This window comes from Coturnix japonica, chromosome 7 (genome assembly GCF_001577835.2).
Source record: "Coturnix japonica isolate 7356 chromosome 7, Coturnix japonica 2.1, whole genome shotgun sequence".
NCBI classification, from domain to species: Eukaryota; Metazoa; Chordata; class Aves; order Galliformes; family Phasianidae; genus Coturnix; species Coturnix japonica.
In genome coordinates this window covers 8,825,070-8,850,200 of record NC_029522.1, presented here as the reverse complement: position 1 = coordinate 8,850,200, position 25,131 = coordinate 8,825,070, and the positions used below count along the sequence as shown (strand labels likewise).

General features: G+C 42.9%; 2 protein-coding genes and 2 long non-coding RNA genes across 4 annotated transcripts in view; 3 read left to right on the top strand and 1 right to left on the bottom strand.

Annotated features, from left to right (window-relative positions):
* Positions 1-2,861, top strand: part of RFTN2 (raftlin family member 2) — a 29,179-nt gene extending 26,318 nt beyond the window's left edge. The window contains exon 10 of the mRNA XM_032446018.1: positions 48-2,861. The gene's annotated coding sequence lies outside the window, so the exon portion shown is untranslated. The remainder of the gene's footprint in view (positions 1-47) is intronic.
* Positions 863-9,164, bottom strand: MOB4 (MOB family member 4, phocein). The gene is made up of 8 exons (XM_015868076.2): positions 9,033-9,164; positions 7,741-7,803; positions 6,592-6,692; positions 6,232-6,274; positions 5,889-5,975; positions 4,819-4,898; positions 4,019-4,130; positions 863-3,127 (listed from the first exon to the last, which is right to left on the bottom strand). Exons 1-8 carry the CDS (start codon positions 9,090-9,092, stop codon positions 2,996-2,998), a joined length of 678 nt encoding a protein of 225 aa, XP_015723562.1. The 5' UTR covers positions 9,093-9,164; the 3' UTR covers positions 863-2,995.
* Positions 9,165-10,004: 840 nt separating this feature from the next.
* On the top strand, positions 10,005-12,969 carry LOC107316497. The gene is made up of 3 exons (XR_001556398.2): positions 10,005-10,241; positions 12,138-12,467; positions 12,655-12,969. It is a non-coding gene; the product is annotated as an uncharacterized LOC107316497 (long non-coding RNA).
* Positions 12,970-18,639: 5,670 nt separating this feature from the next.
* Positions 18,640-25,131, top strand: part of LOC116653654 — a 30,477-nt gene continuing 23,985 nt past the window's right edge. The window contains exon 1 of the long non-coding RNA XR_004307867.1: positions 18,640-18,858. This is a non-coding gene — a long non-coding RNA (uncharacterized LOC116653654). The remainder of the gene's footprint in view (positions 18,859-25,131) is intronic.

Below are 25,131 nucleotides of genomic sequence, written 5' to 3'. Positions count from 1 at the left end.
GAATTTTAATCATCTATTGGAAGCTAATTAGCTTTCTTTCTACTTAGGATATTAATCTGGATGCTTAAAAAAAAGACAAGGTCAGGTTGCTGTTATGACGGCTCCCTATGGGTTAAATCACGGATGAGAAGTGTTAGTTCTGAAATTCGGATTTTTCAAGGCTCGTTTTCTGTGTGAGAACTGAGATGAAAGGAACGAATGATGTAAATTCTTCACGACAGCTTAACTCCAGAGAAACAGGTCTGCTGCCGTGTTCCTATCTGTTGAAGCAGAAGCTTGGACAACACCTAAAACCTGAGCAGCGCAGTCACTGTGGCTGACCTGATGCAATGCCCACTAAGACAAGCACTGGGGAAAACCTGAGTGACGAAGAGAAAGCCCCTTGTGAGTTAGCGCGTGCTCACGGTAGGCCACATCAGTGATGTGCTGTGTGTAATGTTCTGCTTATTTGGGTATTGGAAAAGGTCCCTGCTGGATCTCAGTGAGTTTTTAACTGTAATACCAGTGTTTTCTGAATTGAGAGATGAATGCGTATGAAGTCCAGCTTCTGAGTATGTGACAGTTCCGAGTATTGCATTTATCTAGTTCTGGAAGAAGAAATCTAACTCCAGCACAGCTCCTAGCAGAGATGGGAAAGCAACAGACTTTGCCTTGGAAGCGAAGAGCTCAGTTTCCTGCACTCTCAGACAACATGAAGGATGAGGATCACTTACTGAAATGCAGTGGAATGGGTAAGGTAACAGTTGAATTTTAACCATTGCTTTGTTTACAGCATATTTCGAAGGCAGCCTTCCATTTCCCTGTTACGTAGACTGTAGAGTCAATCTGTTAATGTATTTAACTAGGCAAACCAACAATTCTGTTAGGCAAAGTGCAGTTTTATGGTACCATTCAGGCACGTGTGTGTACACAGTACTCGTGTAAACAAGAACAAGGGAAAATACAAGCAGTGTTTCACTTAAGCCTTATATATAAAACCAGCTAAAGCGAGCAAGTCGATTTACAGTGCAAATCTGAGAATCAACAGGATAAAAACTCCCAGAGTGTTGTTCTGAAGTGAAACTCTTAAAGCGTGAGAGGATGAAAAGAGCTTTAAAACTTTAATGCAGTCCTGAGCACCACATTTTCTTTGGTGGTGTAAAGGAAATGTAATAATCATTAACACAAGTTGCATGTTGTTGCCTGTCAGTCACCGTGACCCATATAAGCATGCAGAGTGACTGTACAAAAGAACCGCGCCGTGAATGGTCCTATAGCAAACTGTACCAGAACTAAAAACGTTTTGCCATCTCCAAAATACAATTGTCTTCTTGCCTGTAATACAAACTTAAGATACCTGTTTGGTCTATACAAGGCAAGTTGGAATTAACTGTGTAGACAGTAACAGAAGCTATGTTCGCTCATACAACATCTCATGCAATAACCCCGCTGACAGTTAAATACAATTGAAAATGCGAGACAAAACAGCTGCTGAAGAAAACAGTTGCTGATGTGCTTCATAAGCTTAGTCTCTTTATTATCTCATAGGTAAAATTCCCTTTACATCCAGGTGGTACAGTTGCTTGAGGTGTGCTTGATTTGTGTAAAGAAAAAGAGAATTTAAGGCATGTTTAGTGTATTATGGGGAAAAAAAATATATTAAACAGGTGAACCGTCATCTTTCTGGATAAGCGTAACTTAGAAAACCAAGTACAATTTACAGAATCTAGCTTAGTTAGTCCATTGTGACCTGCATAAAGAAATAACAGAGCCTCCCCCCCAGCAACTTCCAACAGAAATAACTGGCTACCTCTTTGAACTAATAAGCAATCTTCATTTTAACATAAGAACACCGCTAGTGCTTTTACACCCTGCATTCATCTCCACGTAGCAGTACAGCTCTAACACATTTAATTCTAGCATTCTAGACAAAACACAATTAAGCAGCACTCATGGAAATTGTCAGTTATTGCAAATCTGCGAAGGCAAATAGAAACAAACAGCTAAACGGGAACAGAGGCGTTAGTCCAAATCTTCCTCTCAGTATAATCCAGGTGAACAAGGAAAAATTAATAGAGACTGAGAATATGCTCAACTCTTACAGAGTCAGGCTCTGTTTTTCAAGTACTTAGGTGTTGTCTGTCTGAAAATACAAGTGAAGGCTATGCTAGTGGGTTACGTATTGTAGTGAGGATATGTGTGAGGTATACTCTGTAAGCCACCGCCATAAATACAAACAGCTGTAAGCCATGGAGTTGGTGGTGTTTTTGCCACAGTTACTGTGAAAGAAACTGCGGAGTGGAGAAGAGCAGAAGCGTGCTGTAACAGGACAGGAAGCAGCCCCTGCTGCACACAAGCCTCCACCGCTAACTAAAAGGGAAAGAACAGGCTGAAAAGGTAAGTTAGATATCTATATCAATAACATATCTGTTAAATATCATAGTCAAGTTAGCCTCTTGGTATCACTAATACTATAGATGCTATTAGTGTTTGGATAGACGCATACAAGAATATGCACAACCAGAAGTAAATCTCCTAAGCCATCTTAAAAAAATAAAAGCTGAATTAGGAATAAGCTGCGCTGCCAAGAGCTTCCTGCACAATTCCGTATTGAAGGAGGAAATCTTTCCTCTAACCTAGGTGCCGTATTACAAAACGGCTTGTTGGGTAACCTTAATCTTGCTTTATTCCCCACCCAATCTGTCATCTTCGGGATTGTTGATTCAATGATTGTTTAGCAGCAATTTTAGAGAACTGTAAATTCTTTTTATTACCAGGCATTATAAACAGATACTGCTACTTTTATTTAAAAACCATGAGTGCCACGTCGATGAATATACAGCCCGTGAATAACTTAAAGTAGTTCCCATATTAAAAGGCAATGCACACAGCATACAAAAAGTATACTAAACAAAGCTATGAGGATACGTGATTGAAGTGTCTAAAATGATATATACAGTACATCATTAATTTGTTTTGTTTGTATTCAGTATAGGCTTCAATACTGTCATCCCCATCATGCCTCGCTCTCCCCTGACACTGAATTTTGCACTTCTTCTTCCAAAATGGGTACAATCAGGTTATCCTTGGACATCAGATTATACTTCATCACAAACTTAGTGAACCGGTGACACAAGAAAGTTTCATTCTGGAGATGAAAAGAGGCAAAAAAAATATACAGATAGAGAAGGAATATTTTAAACAATCGAGGAAGGCGTAATTAAACTGCTTTTATAGAGTCATGTAATGGATTTAGGAGTCCTAGAAACAAGTAGCAATGCATACATGATAAATCTATATTACTTCTGTTAACAAGTCCCCTTTACTACTTGATTATAAGCACGTTCTTCAGTTGGGGTTTTGGTTCATGGCTTAAGTCACAGCTCAATTTAACAGTACTTAAATAAGAACTTATTAAAATATCACCTTAGTCCTCCTCTACAATCCAGAAAAGGGTTTTAAGGTATTAAATTCCTTCTACATACATTGTCCCCACCAAAATGGAACACAACCGTTCCACAGCTGTTCCATGCCTCTCACATGCAGCTGTCTCCTAATCTATTAATTTCTACTTAATAGTTAAAAAACCCCAAAGCCTTGGAAGTGCCACTTATTTATCTGCTCTGATGCAGTTTAATAATTACAATCCTTTAAATGGCAGCATAACGCACACCATCAGGAAATATACCTAAATAAGCAGTACTTGACTACAAGTGTTTTGAATGCATTTGGGAATCTTTAAGGTAAAATGATGAATTTCTGTTGCTTGAATAAAGCCAAGTAAATGAAAGCAGAACCAACGGGATAAATGAACTAAACAACTTTTCTTCTGTAACTCTATAAAAAGCACACACACCTTCCTGTGTGTAATTTAGTCCTGAGACTTACATCACAGCATGGAATTTCAGTTCTTACAGAAGTATTATCTGCTGTAATGAATACTTTGCATTGGTGCAGGTCTTCTGTTAGTGTTTAAAGAATGCAATGCAACTATTACAGCTGTAGCTTCAGCAAGGAGCTGAACGGTTAAATTACTTACTTCATATTCATCAAATATCTGCCGGTGATGGAAATAAGCATGTGAAAATATTCTGTAGATCCTTCGGCACACAGATCCTAATTTGGCTACAGAAGATTCCTTTATGCTAACCCTGCAAGCACCAGGAAAAAGGTTACAAAGCAAATCTACTGCCATGATTAGGGAAATACACGTCAATGTTAATTCTGTCTGCATGTTGATGCACCCTGCACATTTAAAAACTGTTCTATTTGCCTGTAGTATAGAAATATCTGGTAGGGGCTGGATTTCTGCTTTCTAGCAATGGAAGAAGACTTGCAGCTATACCTCCTTACCAATAAGAGGATTCCCAGAGAAGCACCATCTTGACTTCTCTGGTTAGGTTTCCATGATCCAACATGGCAGGCTGCCCACTTAATGCATTCAGTCTGGCTTCTGCTGTGTCAAACTGAATTGCTGCTCATTTCTGGAGGTTTTTAGTGGAGTACTGTATAACTCCTCTAAGTCTTGTTACTTAGACTGGCATTCTAGTGGAAGCCTCATAGCAATACCAGCAAATATTAGGAAAGCAAACAGTTTCCACTTAAAAAGAACCCATGTCAGTCCCAGCTAAAGGAAGATGTTTTCAATAGGCAGGAATTTTTTCTTGCCTTAAAAGTGACAGTTACTACACCAACAACATTGGCCCATTCAGTAGGACTTCTGATGCTCTCGGTGGTATACCACAAAAATGGTGTTACTCGTTTCTATGTGGTCTTTAGGTGTTTAGGTGCCATCTACACCCCTGCCACCTCTCTGCTCCCAAGAGAAAACATTTTTACCTGCTGGGGAAATACTTGTTGCTATTCAGAAGACACGCAGCTCCATCAAGTGTGTGTCTGGTGTAGTCTATAGCAGGACACTACAAAATACAGTGAGCACATAACTTATTTAAAAAAAAAACAATTATGTTTTCTGATGCTTTTAATATAATCAGCCATTTTTATTCCCAAAAGTTTCTTACAGCCTCTCTGAAGGTCTGGCTACATTTCCTTCTCAAGCTTTTCTTTGTTTCACAACCCATGTCAATTATTCCAAAAGAAAAGTTACTATGGAAATATGGTCATGTGCATGAGCAGTGAATTTTATGTATCTCCCTAAGTAACACCTTATAATAGATAGCATACTGGAAGTATGCTAAGAGGAAAAACATTCCTCATGTCACAGCTGACTTGTTTCTCACATTGTCTTCCAGACTACTGCTTTTACATCTTATCCAAGAAGTGTTATGCATCAAAAACAAAACCACGGAACTGCACCTGAGCAAAATAGCTGTTTTTAACCTCGTCAAAGAAAACCAAAAGCGTAATTCTAGATAAATATATAGTAAGTCAAGACCTGTCTCTGCAACCAAGTACATGGAGAAGAAAAGGACAAAAGCCAACATGAACTGGGACAGGTGGAAAGAGGTGAGCAATGCCTGTCTGTTTTGTCATCCCCTGCTTGCAGAGGAATGACTTTTCAGCTGTAACTGTTGGTCATCAGTCTCTCAGGGTTGCCTCGCTCGCTCCCTGCCCATGAGGCAATAGCTATCAATGTGGAAAACAGCAGGTGAAAGACGTTCAGAGATAACCAGCATTACCTCCTGTTCTCTTGGATTGCAAACAACACCTACATAGAATGCAGTCAATCTGTCTCTGATGCTGCTGTAGGGAGCAGCACCCTCCTACCTCATCCTACCTTCTCTAAACCCACTACTCAACAGGAAAGAAGGAAACTTCAAGTGATTGTTCTTAACCCACAAAAGCTCTCAGCTTGACTAAAAGGCCAACTGCAACAGTCTCCATGAGAGCTGCGAGGTGAGCAGAAAACCTGATATCAGTAGGGTCAGTTTTACACAACTCATCCGTACCTCTTTGGGTGTTTTGTGAGCTGCACAAAGGAAAATCCATTGTTCGGTTGCTGTCATCTGAGTGCACGTGTCGGGGTGACATTCACTCTGTTAAAGCAATTGTTCAGTTACAAAAAAACAGTTTCACTTACCCAACAGCAAAAAAAAAAAAAAAAGATGGTCTTTTCAAATTGCTTCCTTGTCCTGCCCACAACCAAAGAGTTATTTGCTCGAAGTCTTTAAAACCCTAAAATATCTCCTACCTGGAACCACTGCTTAAACACACACGTATAAATTCAGAAGCAAGCCCTACAGGCTGCATCAAGTCTCTTGCCCAACACAATATAAAAATATTAAGATGTACCTGAAGCTTGACAGCGAGTCCATTGAGCTCAAGGCAGAATTGTCTACAATGGAATTTGAACACAGCAACATCAAAATCAAGCCATTTGTTTTCACACTGGAAATACTAAATAGAAACAAAATGATACATCTTGATCTTCTTAACAGATGCTAACATTTTTTGAAATGAATAGTGACAAGTCACTTCCAAGAATCTCGTGTGATTCTCACTGTATTGCATAATACGAAATGATTACAATACTTAATTGAAATTTGCTATTTCTATTATTAAGTTGAATATGATGAGTTAAAAGCAATAAAACCCACTACCGCTATCAATAACAAAACTCAGACTCAGGACACTATGTTAATGAATTCTTACCTTAGATGTTCATATTTCCATACACCTTCATCCTGGCCTTCGGGAGGTTCAAGGATCTTATCAATGTTGGAACAGTCTGCCCTGATGTTTTGCTGGATGTACTAAGGTGGAGGAGACACAAAAACTAGATCTTGTTGCAATTACAGTAAAACAAGATATTTAGGACATTATTATGCCTTCAAGAGATTTAGTGTCGCAGAGATAAACTCATTTTCCAGTTATTTAGGAAGTGATGGACAGGCTAAAAAGTAGATTTCTCTTTGTTTTTACAACCTGTAGTGAAAATGCAAGTCACAGCCTGAAGCAGTGATGGAGCACCTGATGGAAGGCAGGGCCAACCCAGGGATGCTCAGGTACACACAGTGCAGCGCAATGCAATGCAATGCAATGCACCTGTGTGACTGGAAGGGGTTGGAGCCCAGGATGGTATCATGCTGGAGATCCCTGCACACCTGAGGCCTTACAGAGGTAAACAGATTTTCTTTGCTTGTTTCTAAGTCCACAGCTGCTGTATTTGGGCTTGTTCTCACAGAATCACAGAATAACCCGGGTTGGAAGGGACCTCAAGGATCATGTAGTTCCAACCCCCCTGCCTGGCAGGGCCACCAAACATACACCTTTACTAGATCAGGTTGCCCAGGGCCCCGTCCAACCTGGTCTTGAACACCTCCAAGGACGGGGCATCCACAACCTCCCTGGGCAGCCTGTTCCAGGGCCTAACCACTCTCCTAGTGAAGAACTTCCCCCTAACATCCAACCTAAATCTTCCCTCTTTTAACTTAAAACCATTTCCCCGTGTCCTGCTATTGTCAGGACTCATTTGCTCTCATTTGCTGCTGTCTAGGGTTGTGCTACCCTGCTGTTACTGCTGTACTCTCCATCCCATTTCAGCATTACACATCCCCACCATTTTCTTGTGTCTGCTTTGTTTAAACCATGCTTGAGAATTCCAGCCATTTCTCCACACCCAATTGGTAGTTACTTGTTCTTTTAAAAAAGAAATTATGCAATTCACTCTTTTGCAGACACATCGTAAGCAGGTAAATAATGTGCCACGATGCCTTTGTTTTGCTTTAGTTTGCTTGTTTTTAAACAAAAAATAGGGAAGTTGAAAAACTGAGTTTACAAGCAATTGTTTCAGATGAGTACCTGCTGAACAGCTAACGTGCTATCCATCTCCTCAAAGGACTCATCAGGCCAATTGTAGAAATCCTGTTTAAAAAAAGAAATTGAACCAATTTAATGAAAAGAAGGGGAGCGGAAGAAAGGCACAGTGCAGTAAAATGTGAGCGAACAAAGATGCAGGCTTAGTACATAGAATTGCAGGAAACTACATCTTAATAGAAGCAGCATGCAAACTTGGTGTGAGTAGGATGATGCAGTGCTTGGGCTCATGGTTGTTGCTGCCCAACAACCTCTTGAAGTCTCATGGCAGACACAGCTGCCAGTGTGAACGCGGTAACCCCAGAGATATAGGATTTCTAACTCTGTGTTTTCTGAATCTCACATTCAGTGCTACATCTCCTGAGAGCTCAAAGCATTACACATTGGCCTCCTGATGCTGCAGTGACTCAGGGAAGGCAGGAATCCTCCCTGCCATGCTCAGCAAGCTGCTCTGCAACAGCTGGAGAGAAAGGAGGGAGCAGCCAATGCTTGGATGTTGGCTTGTTGTATATGCACAACGTAGAGCTGTACCACAGCGTCATCTACAATTAAATACAGTCACACACTAAACATGTACCTCTGAAATTCTTCAGCCCGTGCGAGTTTAATAATTTCACTAAACGCACTTCTGTATTTTTTAGGATACCCAGAAAACAAGAAGCAGGAGGCAGATGCTCCATGTCTCCTTCTACACGTGAAGACAGTATCACAGAATTGTAGGGGTTGGAAGGGACCTCTAGAGATCATCGAGTCCAACCCCCCTGCCAAAGCAGGCTCCATACACCGTATCACACAGGTAGGCGTCCAGGCGGGTCTTAAATATCTCCAGAGAAGAAGACTCCACCACTTCCCTGGGCAAAATTCAAAAGGCAGCAGGGCACAGCACTGCTTAGCGATGAAACTCTGGATGTCCTGCCTGGCTAACGAGGGAAAGAGCCGCGTCCTCCCACAGCACTGCGCCATTCCCTGCTCTGCTGTTGGGCTCGGCAAAATGAAGGCGACCCCCCCCAAAAGGCCTCACGGAGGGCTCGCCTCGGGAGCAATGAGACGAGGACGAGGCGGCCTTGGAAGCGGAGGGTGAGCAGGAAGCGGCTGACAGCCGTGTTACGTAAGGGCTGCCCGGGCTGGGCCTTCGCCGGGCCGCGAAGCAGCAGCCTCAGCTCCCGGCCCCGGGATCAAAGCGATCCCGTGGAGCGCGGCCGGGCCCATAACGGCGCACCGAAAGGACGGGCCTCGGCGGCGGCAACACCCGATTTCCCCCGGTTCCGGCGCCTCACCTGGGCCTTGGTGCCAGGCCTGTTCCGCCTCAGCACTGCCGTCCCCTCCGCCATGACCATAGTGACAGCGGAGACAGCACCCGGATGTGGCGACGCCGGGCGGGGCGGACGGAGAGGGGCCGGCAAGAGAAGGAGTGGGGCGGGGATAAGAGTCTCGCGAGGAAGCGGGATGTGGTGTAGCACCATACAGCGCAGCCATGTTCTGGCCTATATTATCCCTGATGTCTGTTCCACGGCCATGTTGCTTCTGAAACGCAGAGAGCAGGCAGTTCTGTGAGAAACCCGTGCACCCCTTCAGATGGAAACCGGCCCCGTTTGGTGGGGAAAAATAAAGTTTAAAGGGTTCTTTAAGTCTCATCAGTAATTCCACAGGCTGTTTTTTAGCTGGTCTGCCTTGCTTCATGTGCACAAAGGGAAATATTGAGCCATGATCATCCTGGTGAGGCCTCATCTGGAATATTGTTTCCAGTTCTGGGCTCCCCAGTACAAAAAAGACAGGGATCTCTTGGAAAGAGTCCAGCGGAGGGCCACTAAGATGGTGAAGGGCCTGGAGCATCTCCCCTATGAGGAGAGACTAAGTGAACTGGGTCCGTTGAGCCTTGAGAAAAGAAGGCTGAGAGGGGATATGATCCAGGTTTATAAATACCTGAGGTGTGGGAGCCATAGTGGTGAGGTTGGTCTCTTTTCAGTAGTGCATGGGGATAGGACTAGGGGTAATGGGATGAAAGTACAGCATAGGAAATTCCGCATGAATGTGCGGAAGAACTTCTTTACAGTGAGGGTGACGGAGCACTGGAACAGGCTGCCCAGGGAGGTGGTGGAGTCTCCTTCTCTGGAGATATTCAAGACTCAGCTGGACGCCGAGCTGTGTGACGTGGTGTAGGGAGCCTGCTTTGGCAGGGGGGTTGGACTCGATGATCTCTAGAGGTCCCTTCCAACCCCTACAGTTCTGTGATTCTGTGATCCTACCCCTGCCCTGTTAGGGCCTGGTTGTGCCTTTCTAGGCCTTCTGCTTAGTGGGGTGCAAAAGGTTCACGCTGTTCTTACTGTGGCAGGTAACAATGTGATGAGAAAAGCCCTCTGAAAGCAGGACTGCTGCCATCGGAACCCTGAATGGGAGGAAAAAGAAGTACTAAGCATAGATGGAGTCTGCCTTCATTCTTTATGCTTCAGATAGCTGGAAAGAAATGGAACTACCCAAAAGGACAGGTAGGGCTGTGTGTGACTTCCTTTTTTGCACACATTAAGGCTTTGACATTCTAGAAATCAGTGGTACAAACAGGTCTAAGTTCTTACAGCACAAGAACGAGCATTTGTTACTGATACTGACCTCCACTCTGTCACCCAGGGGATATAAAACTTGGTATGTAGCCATGGGCTTAAGAAACAGTAATGACAGATGGGTCACCTCGGCAGTGTAGTAGGTTACACTGGCAACGTGGCAGTGCAGGTTCAGTGCAGACCTGCTGGGTGAAGGTTAGGCTGGCAGGCAGCCTTGGCCAAGGACTAAAATGGTACAGGTAGCAAAAGTCTATGTGCTACCTCTGTTCCTCAGGGTTGCCTGGTCTCAGGTTGCAGCACTATGGATTAGAGCAGCTCCTCAAGAACAAAAGTGAGAACCTCATGAGTGTAGATCCCATACAAATGATCTCTATAGTATTTAAATGCTGAAATGCTAGGCTTAAACATTTACCTGTTAGGTATTTTTTCCTGCTGCACCTTTTTTTCTCCTTAAGATGTCAGCCAGTTTCTGTAAGTTAATTAAGCTGTGGATACGTTAAATATATTTCCCCTCTCAGTATGTGGTTACACCAGAATACCTGCCTTATCACACAAGATAAAAGCACACTTGCTGCAGAGGAAGATAATGCTTCTCACCGAGCTTGTGTTTCGTTGTGCAATACTGTCCTTTATGATAACCTCAGTGAGATAACCTCGTTTCTGCCCTAACGTGTGCTGCTGTAACTACTGTAGTCCCACTGCCACAGGGCAGATTTCAGGTTGGCCTGTTGTGCCAAGGGATTTCTCTGTTACCTTGTTAGTGCCCACTCCTGCCTAGTGGGAATTCATTACCACCACCTCAACAGAGCAGCTTGTGCAAGGTTTGCCTACAGCTCCAAAGCAGGTGGTCACCAGCTAGGGGGAATGGGAGACAACGCAGCCAACTTGTAATGAAACTGCAGGGTGATGTTTAACATTGTGTAAGAAGTGGCAACAGATCACCCCCAGCAAGAAAATACATTGTTTTAGAGTATGTGGAAGCTGAAGTTCCTCACTGTAGCTACTGAAGCTGATAAAATGCTTTTTATTACAGTCCATTGTGGTTATCTGCAGGCTTACAGTTTATCTAGCAGTGTTGATTTTATAACAGCTTTAATGCAATAAGAACTACTATTTTGTTGCTATTGATTTTGGTAGCACTGATTGCTGCATGGATTTATTTCATGCAAGCCTGTATCAAGGCCTCTTAAGACAGCCTATACTGTCAGGCTGCATTACTAGGTCAACACATACCAACTGTGAAGGCATACCTAGGAACAGTATACAGTGCTGATCTGTGCAGTCGAGTGCAAATAACCTTGAATCCATTCCCAAGGCAAAAGAGGGCAGTTAGAAAGATGCTGATGTGATCGCTTCAGCATGAGTTGAGTAAATGTCTCACTGTTTAAGAGTGCTACATTAAAGATAAGTGAAGTATAATTTGTGAAACAGTGTCAGCTCTCTGCTAAGTTGTTGGAAAGGAAGAGAGCTGGTAGGATACAGCAAATTTATTTATTCATTACTGCATTAAGATTAGCATCAGCCTTGGTTCTGAAGGCTGCCACACATCATAAAGTACCAAATGAGGAGTGAGGTAACCACAGCTCCTTCTAGCTATTGGGCTTTTTGTGAACATTATTGTTTTCCAGAAGACACAGCTTGGGAATGCTACACAGGTATTCATTGTAGTAGCAGAAGTGCAAGTAGTCTAAGAGGACAATTCTGTAAGCTTTCCCCATGAAAAGTAGAGGTGTCCTGATAATTTCAAAGCTTCCCTCTACTGCTTGCTTGCTTAAGGATGCTTAAATAACAGGTTTCAAAAAGCAATTATTTTCCATTTTGCAGATGTTCAAAAGGAAGACTGGAATTCAAGGCCAGAGCCAGGCAGGGGAACTACAACTAAGTGGGTGTGAGAGAACAAGAGTTTAAGAAAAATGTCGAGCACTTCTTATCCATAGAAGCAAAATAAGCCACCTTTGATTCCATCACAAATCGATGGAGACAAAAGCTGTACTACAACTGCTTCAAGCTCCTCGGAAGCAGCTCACTATCAGGCAGCCTTTGTGGGCTCACGCTGGGCACTCTGTGCCCTTAAGGCAAAACTCCTCTCTCCAGCTGAGAGAAGAAGCCACCAGCAGATGGCGCAGGAGCCCCACGTGGCTGCAAGTTCCGCAGGTATTTAATTCTAAACTGTTACTTAGCTCTGCTCACTGAGAACAGCTTGTTGAGCATAAAGAATTATACTTTTACATTCACAGACAGAACTCAGTCAAGACTGAGGGCAGCTGCGTTTTCATTCATTGTAGCAGAGTATTTTATAGTAACAAACTGTCAGTCTGTAGCTCATGTCAGTCTTTTTCAGGCAATTTCAAGACATGGCATCTCACATGATGTAACGGAGATTCTCAAGTCTGAAGTCCAAATGAAGAATGCTGTTAGTTGGAATGGAAGCAGCACTCCAGCTCCCACACAGGAGATGAAGGCAAGCACAGAACCCTGCTAAGCAGGGGCAGGAAAAGGAATTTGCTCTGGTTTAGGAGGAAAGATATGGAGCCTTGCCAAGCCACATGGAGACAGTGTGATGCAAGGCAGGTACCCTGGGCTCACCAAAACAGCTAGAAGTAGCCTGGTATCTGTGCACCCTCTGCTGACACTGATCAGCACATGTGCTTTAAAACTAGGGAGCAGCTCTGCAGGCACAATGAAGTCCCTGTATGAGCTGACTGCTATAGGACACAGTGGGCAGGGCACAGGACAGATCCAAAGCTCCTGCGGAACCCAATGCAGCCCCCCCCAAGGTCTCAGTGACCTTGCAGCTCTCTGGTCCATCTCGAGCCCCACTCCCAGTTCCAAGCTGGGCTAATCGAGCACCCACATGGCACTAAGGCAGGATGCTGATAAAGGGATCACCTGCTCTGTCCCTGCCTGCCTCCATCCCCCCACAGCCTGGCGCAGTATGGATTGACGTTATGGATTAATGTCGTCTATAAACATTTCCTTGAAATTGCAGGGTACTTATGTAGAAATCTGGGTAAGGATGGATTATTTTCAGTTCTGATGGTGGTGGTATGGCATAGTAAAGCAAACCAGGGCTTGTGGAGCTTATTTGTTACCACCAGCTTCCTTTTTGTAAGAAATGAGAGCTGAAGCATGGGGAAAACAGAGAGATTTTGGTCTGCTCTTGATGCCCAGTATGGGACAAAAGGTCCTGCATTAAGCATTACAAAGATGCTGTTGTATGTTCTCACTGGAAGGTGGCAGTGAAGGAAGAACAATTAGGGCAACAGCATTATTTTTGTTAGAGGTCATCCGGTAACCTGAAGATATGAGGTCTGCAGCTTCACTACGTTTACTCCAGTTAGTTGATTCATGAGTAAATTGGTTTCTAAAACAATCCAAAAACCAAACTGTGGATTTTTGAGTATTTGCTGAGGGATGAGATCAGTGAATGTTTGATTTGCTTAGTTTAGTAGCCAAGGGAACAACCAGGTCTAATAGTTGGAAGTGGTCTATAGAGATCACATGTGATGAGTTTTTTCCTTTAGGCAGTGAATGAGGACTCTTATGGTGGTAGACCTGCTGGAGCATGTTGTGCAATTGATGTGCTGTGGCATAACAGCATCGCTGGACTTAGTGTGGAAAATGGTCTGTGCCAGAAGCAGGGTCTTGACTGTGTAAGTTCAGTTACATCCAGAGCTTATTCCTCCTTGATGTTAAAGCAGATCATCATAGTTGTTCTTTCTGTCACACAAGCAGTGATTTGTGTATGTGGACTGGTGGGGTTGTTATCAGCAGCTGGTGTTTCTGCTGCTGTGTACCTGGAAAGAGAAGCTGTTATTCTTTTCCCCTTCCTGGACAGCTTGTGTGACAGATCATGGTATATTACTGTAATTCAGAGGATGGCCACGAGGAGGATACAAATACAGGCTGAGGGAGCTGGTCTTATTCAGCTTGGAAGAGAAGGCTCCAGGGAGACCTCATTGCTGCCTTCCACTACTTAAAAGCTTACAAGCAGAAGGGGTAGCAACTTTTTACACAGCCTGGTAATGATAGAACGAGGAGGAATGGCTTTAAACTAAGAGAGGGAAAAATTAAGTTGATGCTAGAGGGAAACTTCTTACTGAGAGCATGGTGAGGCCATTGCACAAGCTGCCTAGAAAAACTGTGGGTGCCCCATCCCTGAAGTTATTTGCAGCCAGGCTGGGTGAGGTACTGGGCTGCCAGCCTGATCTAGTACCTGATTTAGTGGTTGGCAATCCTGCTCATGGCGGGAGGATGGAACTGGATAATCTTTAGAGTCCCTTCCAGCTCGAGCCAAGTATAAGCACCACAGGAGACCCTTTTCTAATCTTGTTTGTTCTTGAATGTGCAGACATGGATATCGAGTATATGCAAAAAAGATGCAGGTGGGAGTTGAAAGCAGGCAAGACTTTTTCTGGAGTAGCTTCAGATGTGAAAGAGCCAAGATTAGCAAGATGAGAATCAGAAGGAATTTCATGGAGCGTTCATATTTTTTTTTTCTCCATTTGGATGTTGCTAAAGGAGAAAGTCGTGGTACAGTTGATGAACCTGAAAGAAAAACATTCTTCAGTGTGCCAATGGGTAGGGAAGGAGTGAACCTATAGTTCAGAGTTCTTCCTGCTCCTTCAACCAGTTAGCTTTTTCTTGAGTAGTTCTGTTCAGCTCAGTGAAGAACAGGCATTCAGATGTTATTCTGCTCAGGCAAGAAATCAGTTCTGAACTCAGTTGGATGGTTCAGTATTTACTGACTTGCTCCTTTTCCTATGAGAGATTTTATGGGCAGACAGATCTCTTAATCCTTGCTCATTCTGCAGGACAAGAGATCTTGATATAATTTAAGCCCAGCTGAAGGAAATAAAGGGAGGTTTGCTCTTGAATGCAAAGTGAGAGTATGTTCCTCAATACAAACAAACTGAACATTAGCTTTAGTACATAATAGCGCAGTTCTGGATCTTGTTGCTAACTTAACAAAATAAGATGTGGATTGTGTACGCTCAGAGCAACTTAGTTCTGTGTAGAGGTTTCTCTTCTCCTGTATCAGCATAGTGAGATGTCATTTGACTTTTAGCCAGGTGAACCTCATGAAATTCAACAGATCCAAATGAAAGGTGTTGCACCTGGGTCATGGCAACCCCCCACTGTCAGTACAAGCTGGGGGGTATAAGGACAGAGCACAGCAGTGCCAAAATGGACCTGGGTGTGCTGGTGGGTGGCAGTTGGATATAGACAGCTCTGTACATTCACAGCCCAAAGCCAGTTGTATCCTGGACTGTATCCAAAGCAGTGTGGCCAGTAGGGCAAGGGAGGGGATTTACCCCTCTGTGCTGTGAGACCTCACCTGGAGCACTGTGTCCAGATGGAGAGTCCTCAGTACAGGAGAGATGTGGACCAACTGGGATGTGTCCATAGAAAGGCTGTTGGTGAACAGGAGGACAAAAGGTCAGTGTGCTGGGATGAACAGCCACACAACAAAGGGCCACAAAAATGATTTGAGAGATGGAACACCTTTCCTACAAGGACAGGCTGAGAGCTGTGGCTGTTCAGCATAGAGAAGAGAAAGTTCTGGTGAGACCTGATAGTGGCCTGTCAGTATCTAAAGGGGGGGCAAATTAGGGATTTAATTTCCAGACATGCTATGAAATGCAAGTTTTCATTTCTCCTCTGCTAGCAGATGCTGGAAACTCTGCAGTGACAGCAAGAGGCCAGTAGGATATTTCAACTGAGCTAATGTCTGAGGGAAGAAGGGAAGTATCTTCTTTTGCTGTCTTAGATACATGTTTGTTTTAAATCTTTTGGCCTCAGCGAAAGGCTAAAAAAGAACAGTGTGTTTCTGTAGTTTCCTAGGACTGTCTAGCCTCGGGGGCAAGAGATCTCTCTTTAAAAATCATTTCCTCTTCAGTTTATCTCCTAGGAGTTTCATCCAGTTCTCACTGTAGTCAGTTACAGGTCTTCTGCTGACTTAGTCCAAGTTGTCTTGGATCGAGAATTGTAATTTTAACAATGTGGAGGAGTTTAATAGAATGGACTAATTCATGTTTCAAAACGAGCCATGTGTGCTCTGATGTGGTACGTAAAATGAATTTTTTCTTCCAGCTGCTGTGAGCATGAGTCGTAATATTGACTTTGAAGCTGTAAATGCCACTTCGATTAGAAGTAATAGATAATCAATCTTGATGCTTGTTGTAGCCTACTGGCAAAATAGGAGAAGCCCTGTTTTGTTTTGTTTTCACAGAAGTGTTTAAATCTTTACTGCAGTGCTTTTCTTTTAAAGCAGCTTAACTGCTTTATTTTAGCAACTTCTCTATAGGAATGACCCATTTCAGGATGGGTTGGATGATCCCACTTGAGTTGTTGTTTGGCAGCTGACAAGCTAGGAAGGATATGGAAATCTTTTCAAGCTGACGAAATGTTTTCACCCTTTAGCAAAGTGTAACCCAAATTACAGTCATGGTGGGAGAGCATTGCGTTCAGCAAGGGTACCTTTTAAAAATATAAGCCCAATAAGGAAGGGGTGCTTTTAAGCTGTGGCTCCTGTGGTGCCCCAGTGCATGTCCTGGGAAGCACTGAGGTACTTGATTGCAGTGCCTGTACCGAAGGGGTGGGTTTTCCCTCATCCCCAAGTGACCTAAAGCTCTTCTGACTTCCAGAATACTGCTGGGAAAGAAACGACAATAGCACCAGTCCCAGCCTGTCTAAAAGAAAAACATGATTATATGTATAGTGAGATCTTTAGGAAGTGAAGCAGAGCATATGGGAATCCATGAAAGCTGGGGAAAGTACATTAAAGTGATTAGTCTTGTTACCCGGCTCCTTCCAGCATCTTTGCAAATACTGACTGTGAGTCATTCTAAAGCCTTGTCATTTTTCCTGTGGTTAAGAGTTCCCAGACTTTTGTAAGATGTGTCCCATTAGAAGCATGGATCTTCTCCAGCTTCTGTTACAGTGATCTAGGCTATTATAAACAAAAGTCAAGAAACCTTTTTACTAAATACACGTATAAATGTAGCACTGACACAGCCAAGGTGGATGTCAGGGGCAGTGGCCTGATTCATGCATGGATATAAAACAAATGTTTGCTTATGCTACGATATCTGATATAGGTGTGCTTTGTTGTGCCCTGCTATAGCACAGACTGAATACTGTTTTTCCTGGGCTTAGTGTGGAGCCAGATGTTTGAATTATCTCGCTCCCTAGCACCCTCCACACTCTTCCTTTGGTTAGTCAAGGATGTCAAGGTTCCTTATTCCCCTGATTATTTCTCTATTCTTTATGGAGCAGGCACAATAAATCTTAGCAGGGTGAATATATTTGTAAACCTTGTCCTAAAAATAGCTTTTTCTTAACAGTAATTTAAAGCAAAAAAAAGTAAATCACAAAATGGGACAATATTATAATTTCTGCTTGGAAGGTCTGATGTGTTCTAGACAGCACATCTGGCTGTGGCAAGAGAGCTGTGGTAAGGAACTGTGCGGGCTCTGTTTGGAAGCTGCTAAGTGACTGCTGTTTCATGTGCTTCAGGCAGAGTAAAAGGGAAAGGGACATATGTAACCTTTGATTTTTATTGCTTCTCATTTTTGTTAGAGAAGGTGTTGCTGTTCTTCTTCCTTTTTGCCTCTGAACTTCAATCCTGCTACACGTGTGAAGTTCCCAGATATGGAGCCAAAAATACTCTTAACGGGGAATAGAACTTCAGAAACATTGGCATATCCAACATCAGATCAATTTAATGGCATGCCACAAGACAACTTTCTTCCCTGTTGCATCATATCCAAAGCAGTGGCAAATTGTGGTTTTTTTTTCCCAGTAAGGGCAGTGGTCATGCAGTTGAAGGAGTGAATTAAAAGAAAAACCTCTCAACTCCAAAGGAAGTCTTCCCTCTCAGTGTTATCAGAGGACTCTCCTTGCATGTCACACTCAGCAGGCAGGCCCTAAATGACTCTTAGCTTCTTTTCCATGGAATATTTGTAGTAGAACTTGATGTGCTGCTCAAAGGTTCTTCAGCATGTCTTTGATGGCCAATGTATTTTAGCTGTATTTTGTATTATTGCTACATTTGGCGGAGGTGACCTCAGCACTCTATTGCAGCCTTTGCATGTGGTGGAGCAGCCTGCTCTAGTAAAATCAGTCAGTGGGATGAATATGTGAGGAAATTCAACTCCTCATGATATTTCAACTCCTATAATTGCAATATGGTAATTCTTGGTGAATTGTTTATTTATGTAGACCCAGATAACTTAAAACTTAAACACATTAGTTGCAGACAGAGGCAGAGAGAAGCCAAGTATTAAATGTGGTACTTAATATTCCCACCCAAAGCCTGCGATTGACAGAGAGAAGAGGTAGAAAGGCATGTTAAAATGCTGGGTTTTTTTTGTAGCACTTCTCTTTCTACACTTTTTTAAATGTCATTTGGCACAATTTTTTAACTGGTTACTCTGGATCCTTATCTATTTCAGGTACACCCTTCCATGAGCTGGATATAGCCAAAGGATCCTGGGATGGGAGCTCAGAACAGAAGAGACAGCATGCACCCAGAAGTCTCTTGGTAAGGTTATTAACTTAATAGAGGCTTACGTTGCTTTTGAGATCCATATTAGAGCATATTTTCATTACATCATGAGCACTGTTCCAGTTTTTTAGCCACTCCAGCATGCTGGTTGTACATCAAATGAAAACCCTTGTAGTTCAGCATCTCAGAGTTACTTTGTCATGCTTGCAGTATGCAAAGGAACATGAAAGGCAACCTCAGGTTTAAAACCCAAGATTGTATTCACATAGAGAGTTAAGGTTGGTTGCAAGCTGTGTACTAAGACTGTTTGATTACCTGTGGCATCCTTGTGTCTTGTAGCTCAGTAGCATGCTGGGGAATGAATCAGTGGGGAGAAAGGCTGTAACTAGTTACGGTGCACAACTTTTCCTAGTTCAAAACATAATAGCTCCTTTTTCTGGAGCTATCCTGACTCATACCAGGAAGAGAGCTCCTTCTCTAGTTTCTCTTTACTTCCTACTGGACTTTTGGTTTTTTGTATAGCGGTGAGCTGTGCTGTATGGACTTCAAGTCAAGAGCTGTTTAACGTCTCTCTGCATCCTTCTTGCAGAAGACCGCTGACAAACCCCTTCTCCTTGAAGAGGTTAAGCAAATGGCTGTATTGGCTTCATTGCAGAATAGAGCTGGTAGGAAATTGAATGGTGTCTAGTGCCAAACCCATGATGCGTGTGCTCTTTCCATTGGGAACACTGAGTCATTAAAGGAAATAAAAGCTGTTATATTTCTGTGTTCTGAAAAAATGTGCTCTAGTCTAGCCTCTTTTATGAATTCATACAATCTCTGTTCAGTGAATGCTTTCCCTACTGCAGGTTGTGAAACCTGGCTTTCCTTGGTAGAAATTCAGTCTATTTCAGCTGGAAGGAATTGGGTGTCACCTTGGATGGGCCTTCTCCTTCCTCAGTCGTCCCCCTTCCCCTGTCAGGTCCAAGTGCTAGAACTGTGACTTTCTAAGTAGAATTCATGTTCCTTAGTTTAATTTAGTTGAGGAGAGCTTGGCTGTGTCTTTGGCTGTTGTCAGTTGTTTGTGTTGCTGGCCAGTTTATCAAGGTATGTTTCTAACAACTAGAGAAGGAAGCACTTCTAATTGCCATGATTCCTAATTCTGATTTCAGAGCAAGTATAACCAACAAAATTAGTATCAAATACTTCAAGGCAAGGAGCCTTAGGAGAAGATCTGAGTGTTCTCACTCTCTATGTCCAGCATAAATGGCAAGAGATAAGTACCAGATTTTATTGCCTTATTATATTGCCTTATCAGTTACAAAGTGATCGTGCTCTGCTGCAGTTTTCTTCATGTGTAGGCAAAGTTTAGGCCAAAAAAATTATCTAATTACTGTAATTACAAACTGAGATACAGTACAGGTCTACATACAGCTATAGTAACTGAGATTTCAGCAACTGCTTCCTTACATGATCTCGAATGAGAACAAATACAGTGAAACTTAGTCTGAGCGCTCTGCTTTTGGTAGAAGCAGTACTGAAAATGTGAAAGGAGAATCTAGTAGGAACAAGTGAGGAAAGTTTTGCTTTGTTAGGGCTCAGGCACAGCTAAGAAACTGCTACTACTCATGCACCATAACAGTTGATAATTGAGTTGTTCTCCTTTATCTTAACTGGAACCTGTTACTTTTTGCCCAGTCTGCTGGGCAGAGTTGCTCAGTTACTCTGGTCTTGCTTGTTGGGAGGTAAGTATTAGAGGCAGGGTAACTTGAGTGTTGGGATACTGAGTTGTAGAATATCCTGTGTGATGCCATTTTGATGAGGTGGAAGCATGACCTACTTAAACAGTAGCCAATTAGCTGGAAAGCTTGAAGCCCAGCTGCTGTCAGAAAGTTTCTTGTTAGGAAGCAGGCAGCTGTGTAACTGAAGATAACCTGGGGAGTGTGGATGGTGGTGCTGTGCTCTGGTCACTGACTCATAGGTAGATATTACCTTGGTGCACATGCACTCTGCTTTTATTAGACATGCAATGTGGATACTAGCCATGGCAAAGGTGCTTCTTGTCTGACTGAATCCAAAGGGTCAATGACTCACTTCTTTCCATGCTGCTGTTTCATGTCACCTCTGTCTACCTGTGTGCAATGTGTGAGCTAATGGAATGAGATCTAGGTAATGTGAGAATAGCACTGCTGTTTTGACAAGGCTGATTCTTCCACACATCTCCTGTTATGTGTGCTTTGGGGAGTTTTATCCTTCAGTGGGATGTACGAGCAACATTACAGGTTCTTGCTGACAAATGGACTTCTCTTCAGGATCCTGCCTGATCCACTAAATTGATTCTAGCCAGCTTAAGTTATTAGTAGGAAAACAAAAAACAAATTGTTTTGATTGGACTCGATTTATTTTACCTGGTGTTCTTCATGGGCTCTAGGAGTGCATCCTTGCTTTTCAGTTCCATGTTCTGAATAATATGCTGGAGTTATCAGTGCATGTGAATTTCTGGAGGCAGGGTGGTTTCCTGGCCGCAGTGGGAACAGAGCTAAGAGCCAGGAATTCTGAGTTGGTCTTTTTGTTATTACCAGAGTGTGCTGCAGCCTTTAGCATAGCACTGCTGTTCCCTAATTCTGTTCCTCTCTGGGAACTGGAGGTAATTCTAGTGCCTACTATTTGCCAGAACATGGAGGATTGCTTTGAGATCTATGTGGCTTCTTGCAAAATGTAAAGGAATCCATCTGTTGAATATTATGGGTTTGTTAAATTTATTGAGCACGTTGGGACTGTTGGATGAAAGGCCTTATATAAACGATACTTAATTATTGTTATTACTACAGAAGGGCTAGCACAAAAGCAGTTTATCTGGGAATTCATGAAGCAAAGGTCTAGAGCATACTGCCAACATCTGCTACCACTTAGAACTTCAGCCTGCTTACAGCATGAGCCACTCTTGCTTGGAGACACACAGAGGGGTTGTTTGAGATTGCTGAGTTGCAGCAGTCCCTCTGTCAGGCTGTTTTTATGCCGGGCAGATTCTCTAACCTCACCCTGTAGGTAATACTCTGCCCTGGTACCTCTGTCCTGGGGATCTCTTGATGTTTGATGTATCTCTTGATATTTGTATTTGAAGCAAGACTGCTTCAAACATTGCTGTTTTCCTCCTCAGAGCTGAACAGAAACCTGTACTGATGTTTTTTGTTCGTGACCTCAAGTGTACTCACTAGCATGGGCAAGACTAGAGTACAGTGCAAACTTTCCAAGGCAGGTAGCAAAGCTTTTCTACTGGCTTCAAGCCCTAGCAGCTTCTTCCAGCTGATGGGTTTCAGTGTGTAGGAAAAATCCATTAGTGTGTGTTGTTTGGCTCTGCGTGCACCATCTGCCTTGCTTCTGGTGTGGTGAGGAGGTAAGGAGAAACTTAACCCTTGGCTTGAAGTGAAATTGGTAACCTTGCAACACCTGTACTGTAAGGTGTGAACCTAGTGCCTCCTGGAGAGATGAAACCTGCTCCTGAAGCTGTTTGCCAATTACTTACTACGTGGCAGTCTTGGGCCCGTTTCCTGGCAATGGAACTGGTCCTGTGATGAGTTTACTGACAAGTTTGCTTTCTTGCAGACCTCTCTGAGGGCTGGGAATAGGGCAGGGCCAAGGATTTTATTGTAGTGGTGCTACTTGCGTACATGTTGGGACCAGATAAACCATCAGCCAGCGTGCAGTTGTGAGTAAAACTGTTAGTCCTGAGTAGCAGACTATGTAAATGATGGGAAGGTTTTGCATGGTGGGTGATCTAACTTTTTTTAAGTGTAACTTAGCAAATCCAGAAGTATTTTCAGCTAAAAACAAAACTCCATAATGAAGAGACGCTCTTTTTGACCTGTTGAGATGACACTGGAATATGGTAGCTTTCAGATCTTTGACAACTTTTTGTATGTTTTTAATATGAATAGGACCAGGAAGAAAGATAGATTCCTATAGAAAGATAGAGGCCAGAATATCAGCTGTGTGAGTAGCCCTTCTGAGATGTACAAGAAGACTGAGAAGGAGGGGTTTGCCCTGTCACATGGACTTCCTAATCACAAGAGGAGGAGAAGGAGGGGCTCCACCTCCATCCCTCTTCGGTTTCAGCCAGACTTGAATTCTCTAGAACACTTACAGCAGATGGATTTGAATGATCTTTTCTAGTCATAATAGCATTTTGACTCTGTTTTGTATGTAAATACTTAACACTTTATAATTATTCAAGCACTTAACTTGATTTAGAAAGCCCTTTTGGGACTTGAGGGAAAGGAGAAGGGGTAATGCCAAAATTTGTGCTCTTTTCTTGATCTTTCTTCTGGCCTGAGCAGCTCAACTACAAATGGAGGCAACAAGCAAATGCAAAACTAGATGCAATGAATGATCTAAGAACTTCTTCTGTCTGATCTTTCCTGTCCTTATGACATGTATCACTTGTTCTTTCCACACTGAATGCATGTAAAGGAATGTTTTCTCAAACATCTGCCCACCCAAGAATCTATACTAGAAAGGAAAGGTTTGTGGTTGCTCTGCACATTTACATCAGTGGCACATTTACATTTTTGGCTAAGAGCAGTACCTGTAGGAGTAGTGCCAGTCACAAGAGTGCCCTATGTTCAGGATACATCTGCAATTGCTCTTACATTAGCTTTGCCAGAATGCTAGGAAGGGAGATCACCTCAGTAGTTTGTTTCATGGCTCAGGAGACAGGTACTCGTCTGATCTCTTATGTTGTACAAGCTGTGCAGCCACGCTTCTCCACTCTGTACAAGAGAGCCTTGCAGGGGTAAGGAGTAGCAAGGATTAACTGGTTCCCAGATAACCTCACAGAGTAACAAGCTGTGATGTCCACAGACTGATCCACTGTGAGTCTGTGACATCTCCTGTGTGCTGGACCATAAGAGAATGTGGTAGGGGAAATGTTAATTTGGGCATGGAAGCCGAGTCCTTTTGTCAGTGGATTGGTAGAATGGAACTTAGTATTTGTGCATCAGTGCAATCTCTTGTTTTTGCAAAAATCTTGCTGCTTTTTAGGGAAAAATACGTATTTCCTTCCAAAGACAGGTAAAAGAAGATTGTACTTTATGACTTGTAGCCAGTCCTCAAAGACATACATAGACATTTCAAACTGCATTTAGTGCGTAGCACATTTCCAATTCAGACTGCTTGGTTTCACTGCTCTGATCTGCTCTACCTGGCCACTGATGGGAAAATATCCTCAGTTAGTAAGGAACTTATTTTCTTCCGGGTATTCCTAAAGTATCCCTGTAAGAGCAGTTAAAGTTGGCTTCTGATCTTTCAACTCTGATGTTACCTTTGATACTTTTGTAGCCAAAGCCTTAAGCATTGATAGTCTGTAGTGCTTTGGAAACCCTAAGTCAGAGTTTTGAAGACTGAAATGAAAACAATTTCTTTCTTCATCTCATGTTTCTAAATCATACAGGGCTTGTTTGTTCACATTACCGAGGCCTTCCTGAATTATATCTGCAAAGCTGATTTTTCTCACAAGATGACTGCAGGAAGATTTTGAATAAAAATCTTAGGTACTGCAAAAGTTGGTGTTGATTGTGCGTGAGGGTATTATTTGTTTTCCATACCAGTTCCAATATTTGACGATACTGGATGTTTCTTAGGGGCTGATGCAAAATATAGATATCCTCAAGTTGTGTGCACAAATCAAGGTACCCAGGTTGAAGTTCTGCTGAGAGCTTCTTTGTGCTTAAAATTGAGGCTGTATCTAGAATACATGTGGAAACCTTATTGCATCCCATAGCAGTGGAAGCGAGTTCAAAACACATAACATAAACCACTGTGCTTGGGAAAGACCATTACAGTTTTCATGCTGAGGGCGTGCACTGTTATGGTAGCCCATGATGTATTAGAGAGACAAGTCCTTTATTGCTATAACCCAATTTGCACTCTAGCTTTTTCATAGCTGAGGTCTCAGATACAACTGCTGCTGAATTTATTCGTTAGGCCTGTTGAGAAGATCTATATTGGGTATTTTACTTGGAATAAGAGAAGGCCTGATTCTTCTGGATTTTGCCTTTTTGGATCAGTGACTGAGTGAATTCTTTGTCTTCTTTCACAGTAGTTTCAGGAAATGTTGTTTTGTTCCTGGTGATGCTCCATCAGGGTTGCTTTGAGAAGGCTTTCTAGCTGGCACTCAGCTCAGCCTTGGCAATTGCTCCAGAAACACTTCTGCCAAATGCTTCGCCGCTGAGTTACTGCTCCTGGGCTCCAACTGTTTGTTCTTCTCGAGGTGGGGAACTGCTGGGGAAGGGAAGCATTTTAGTGAATCATAACTCCCATGCTCTTGTATCC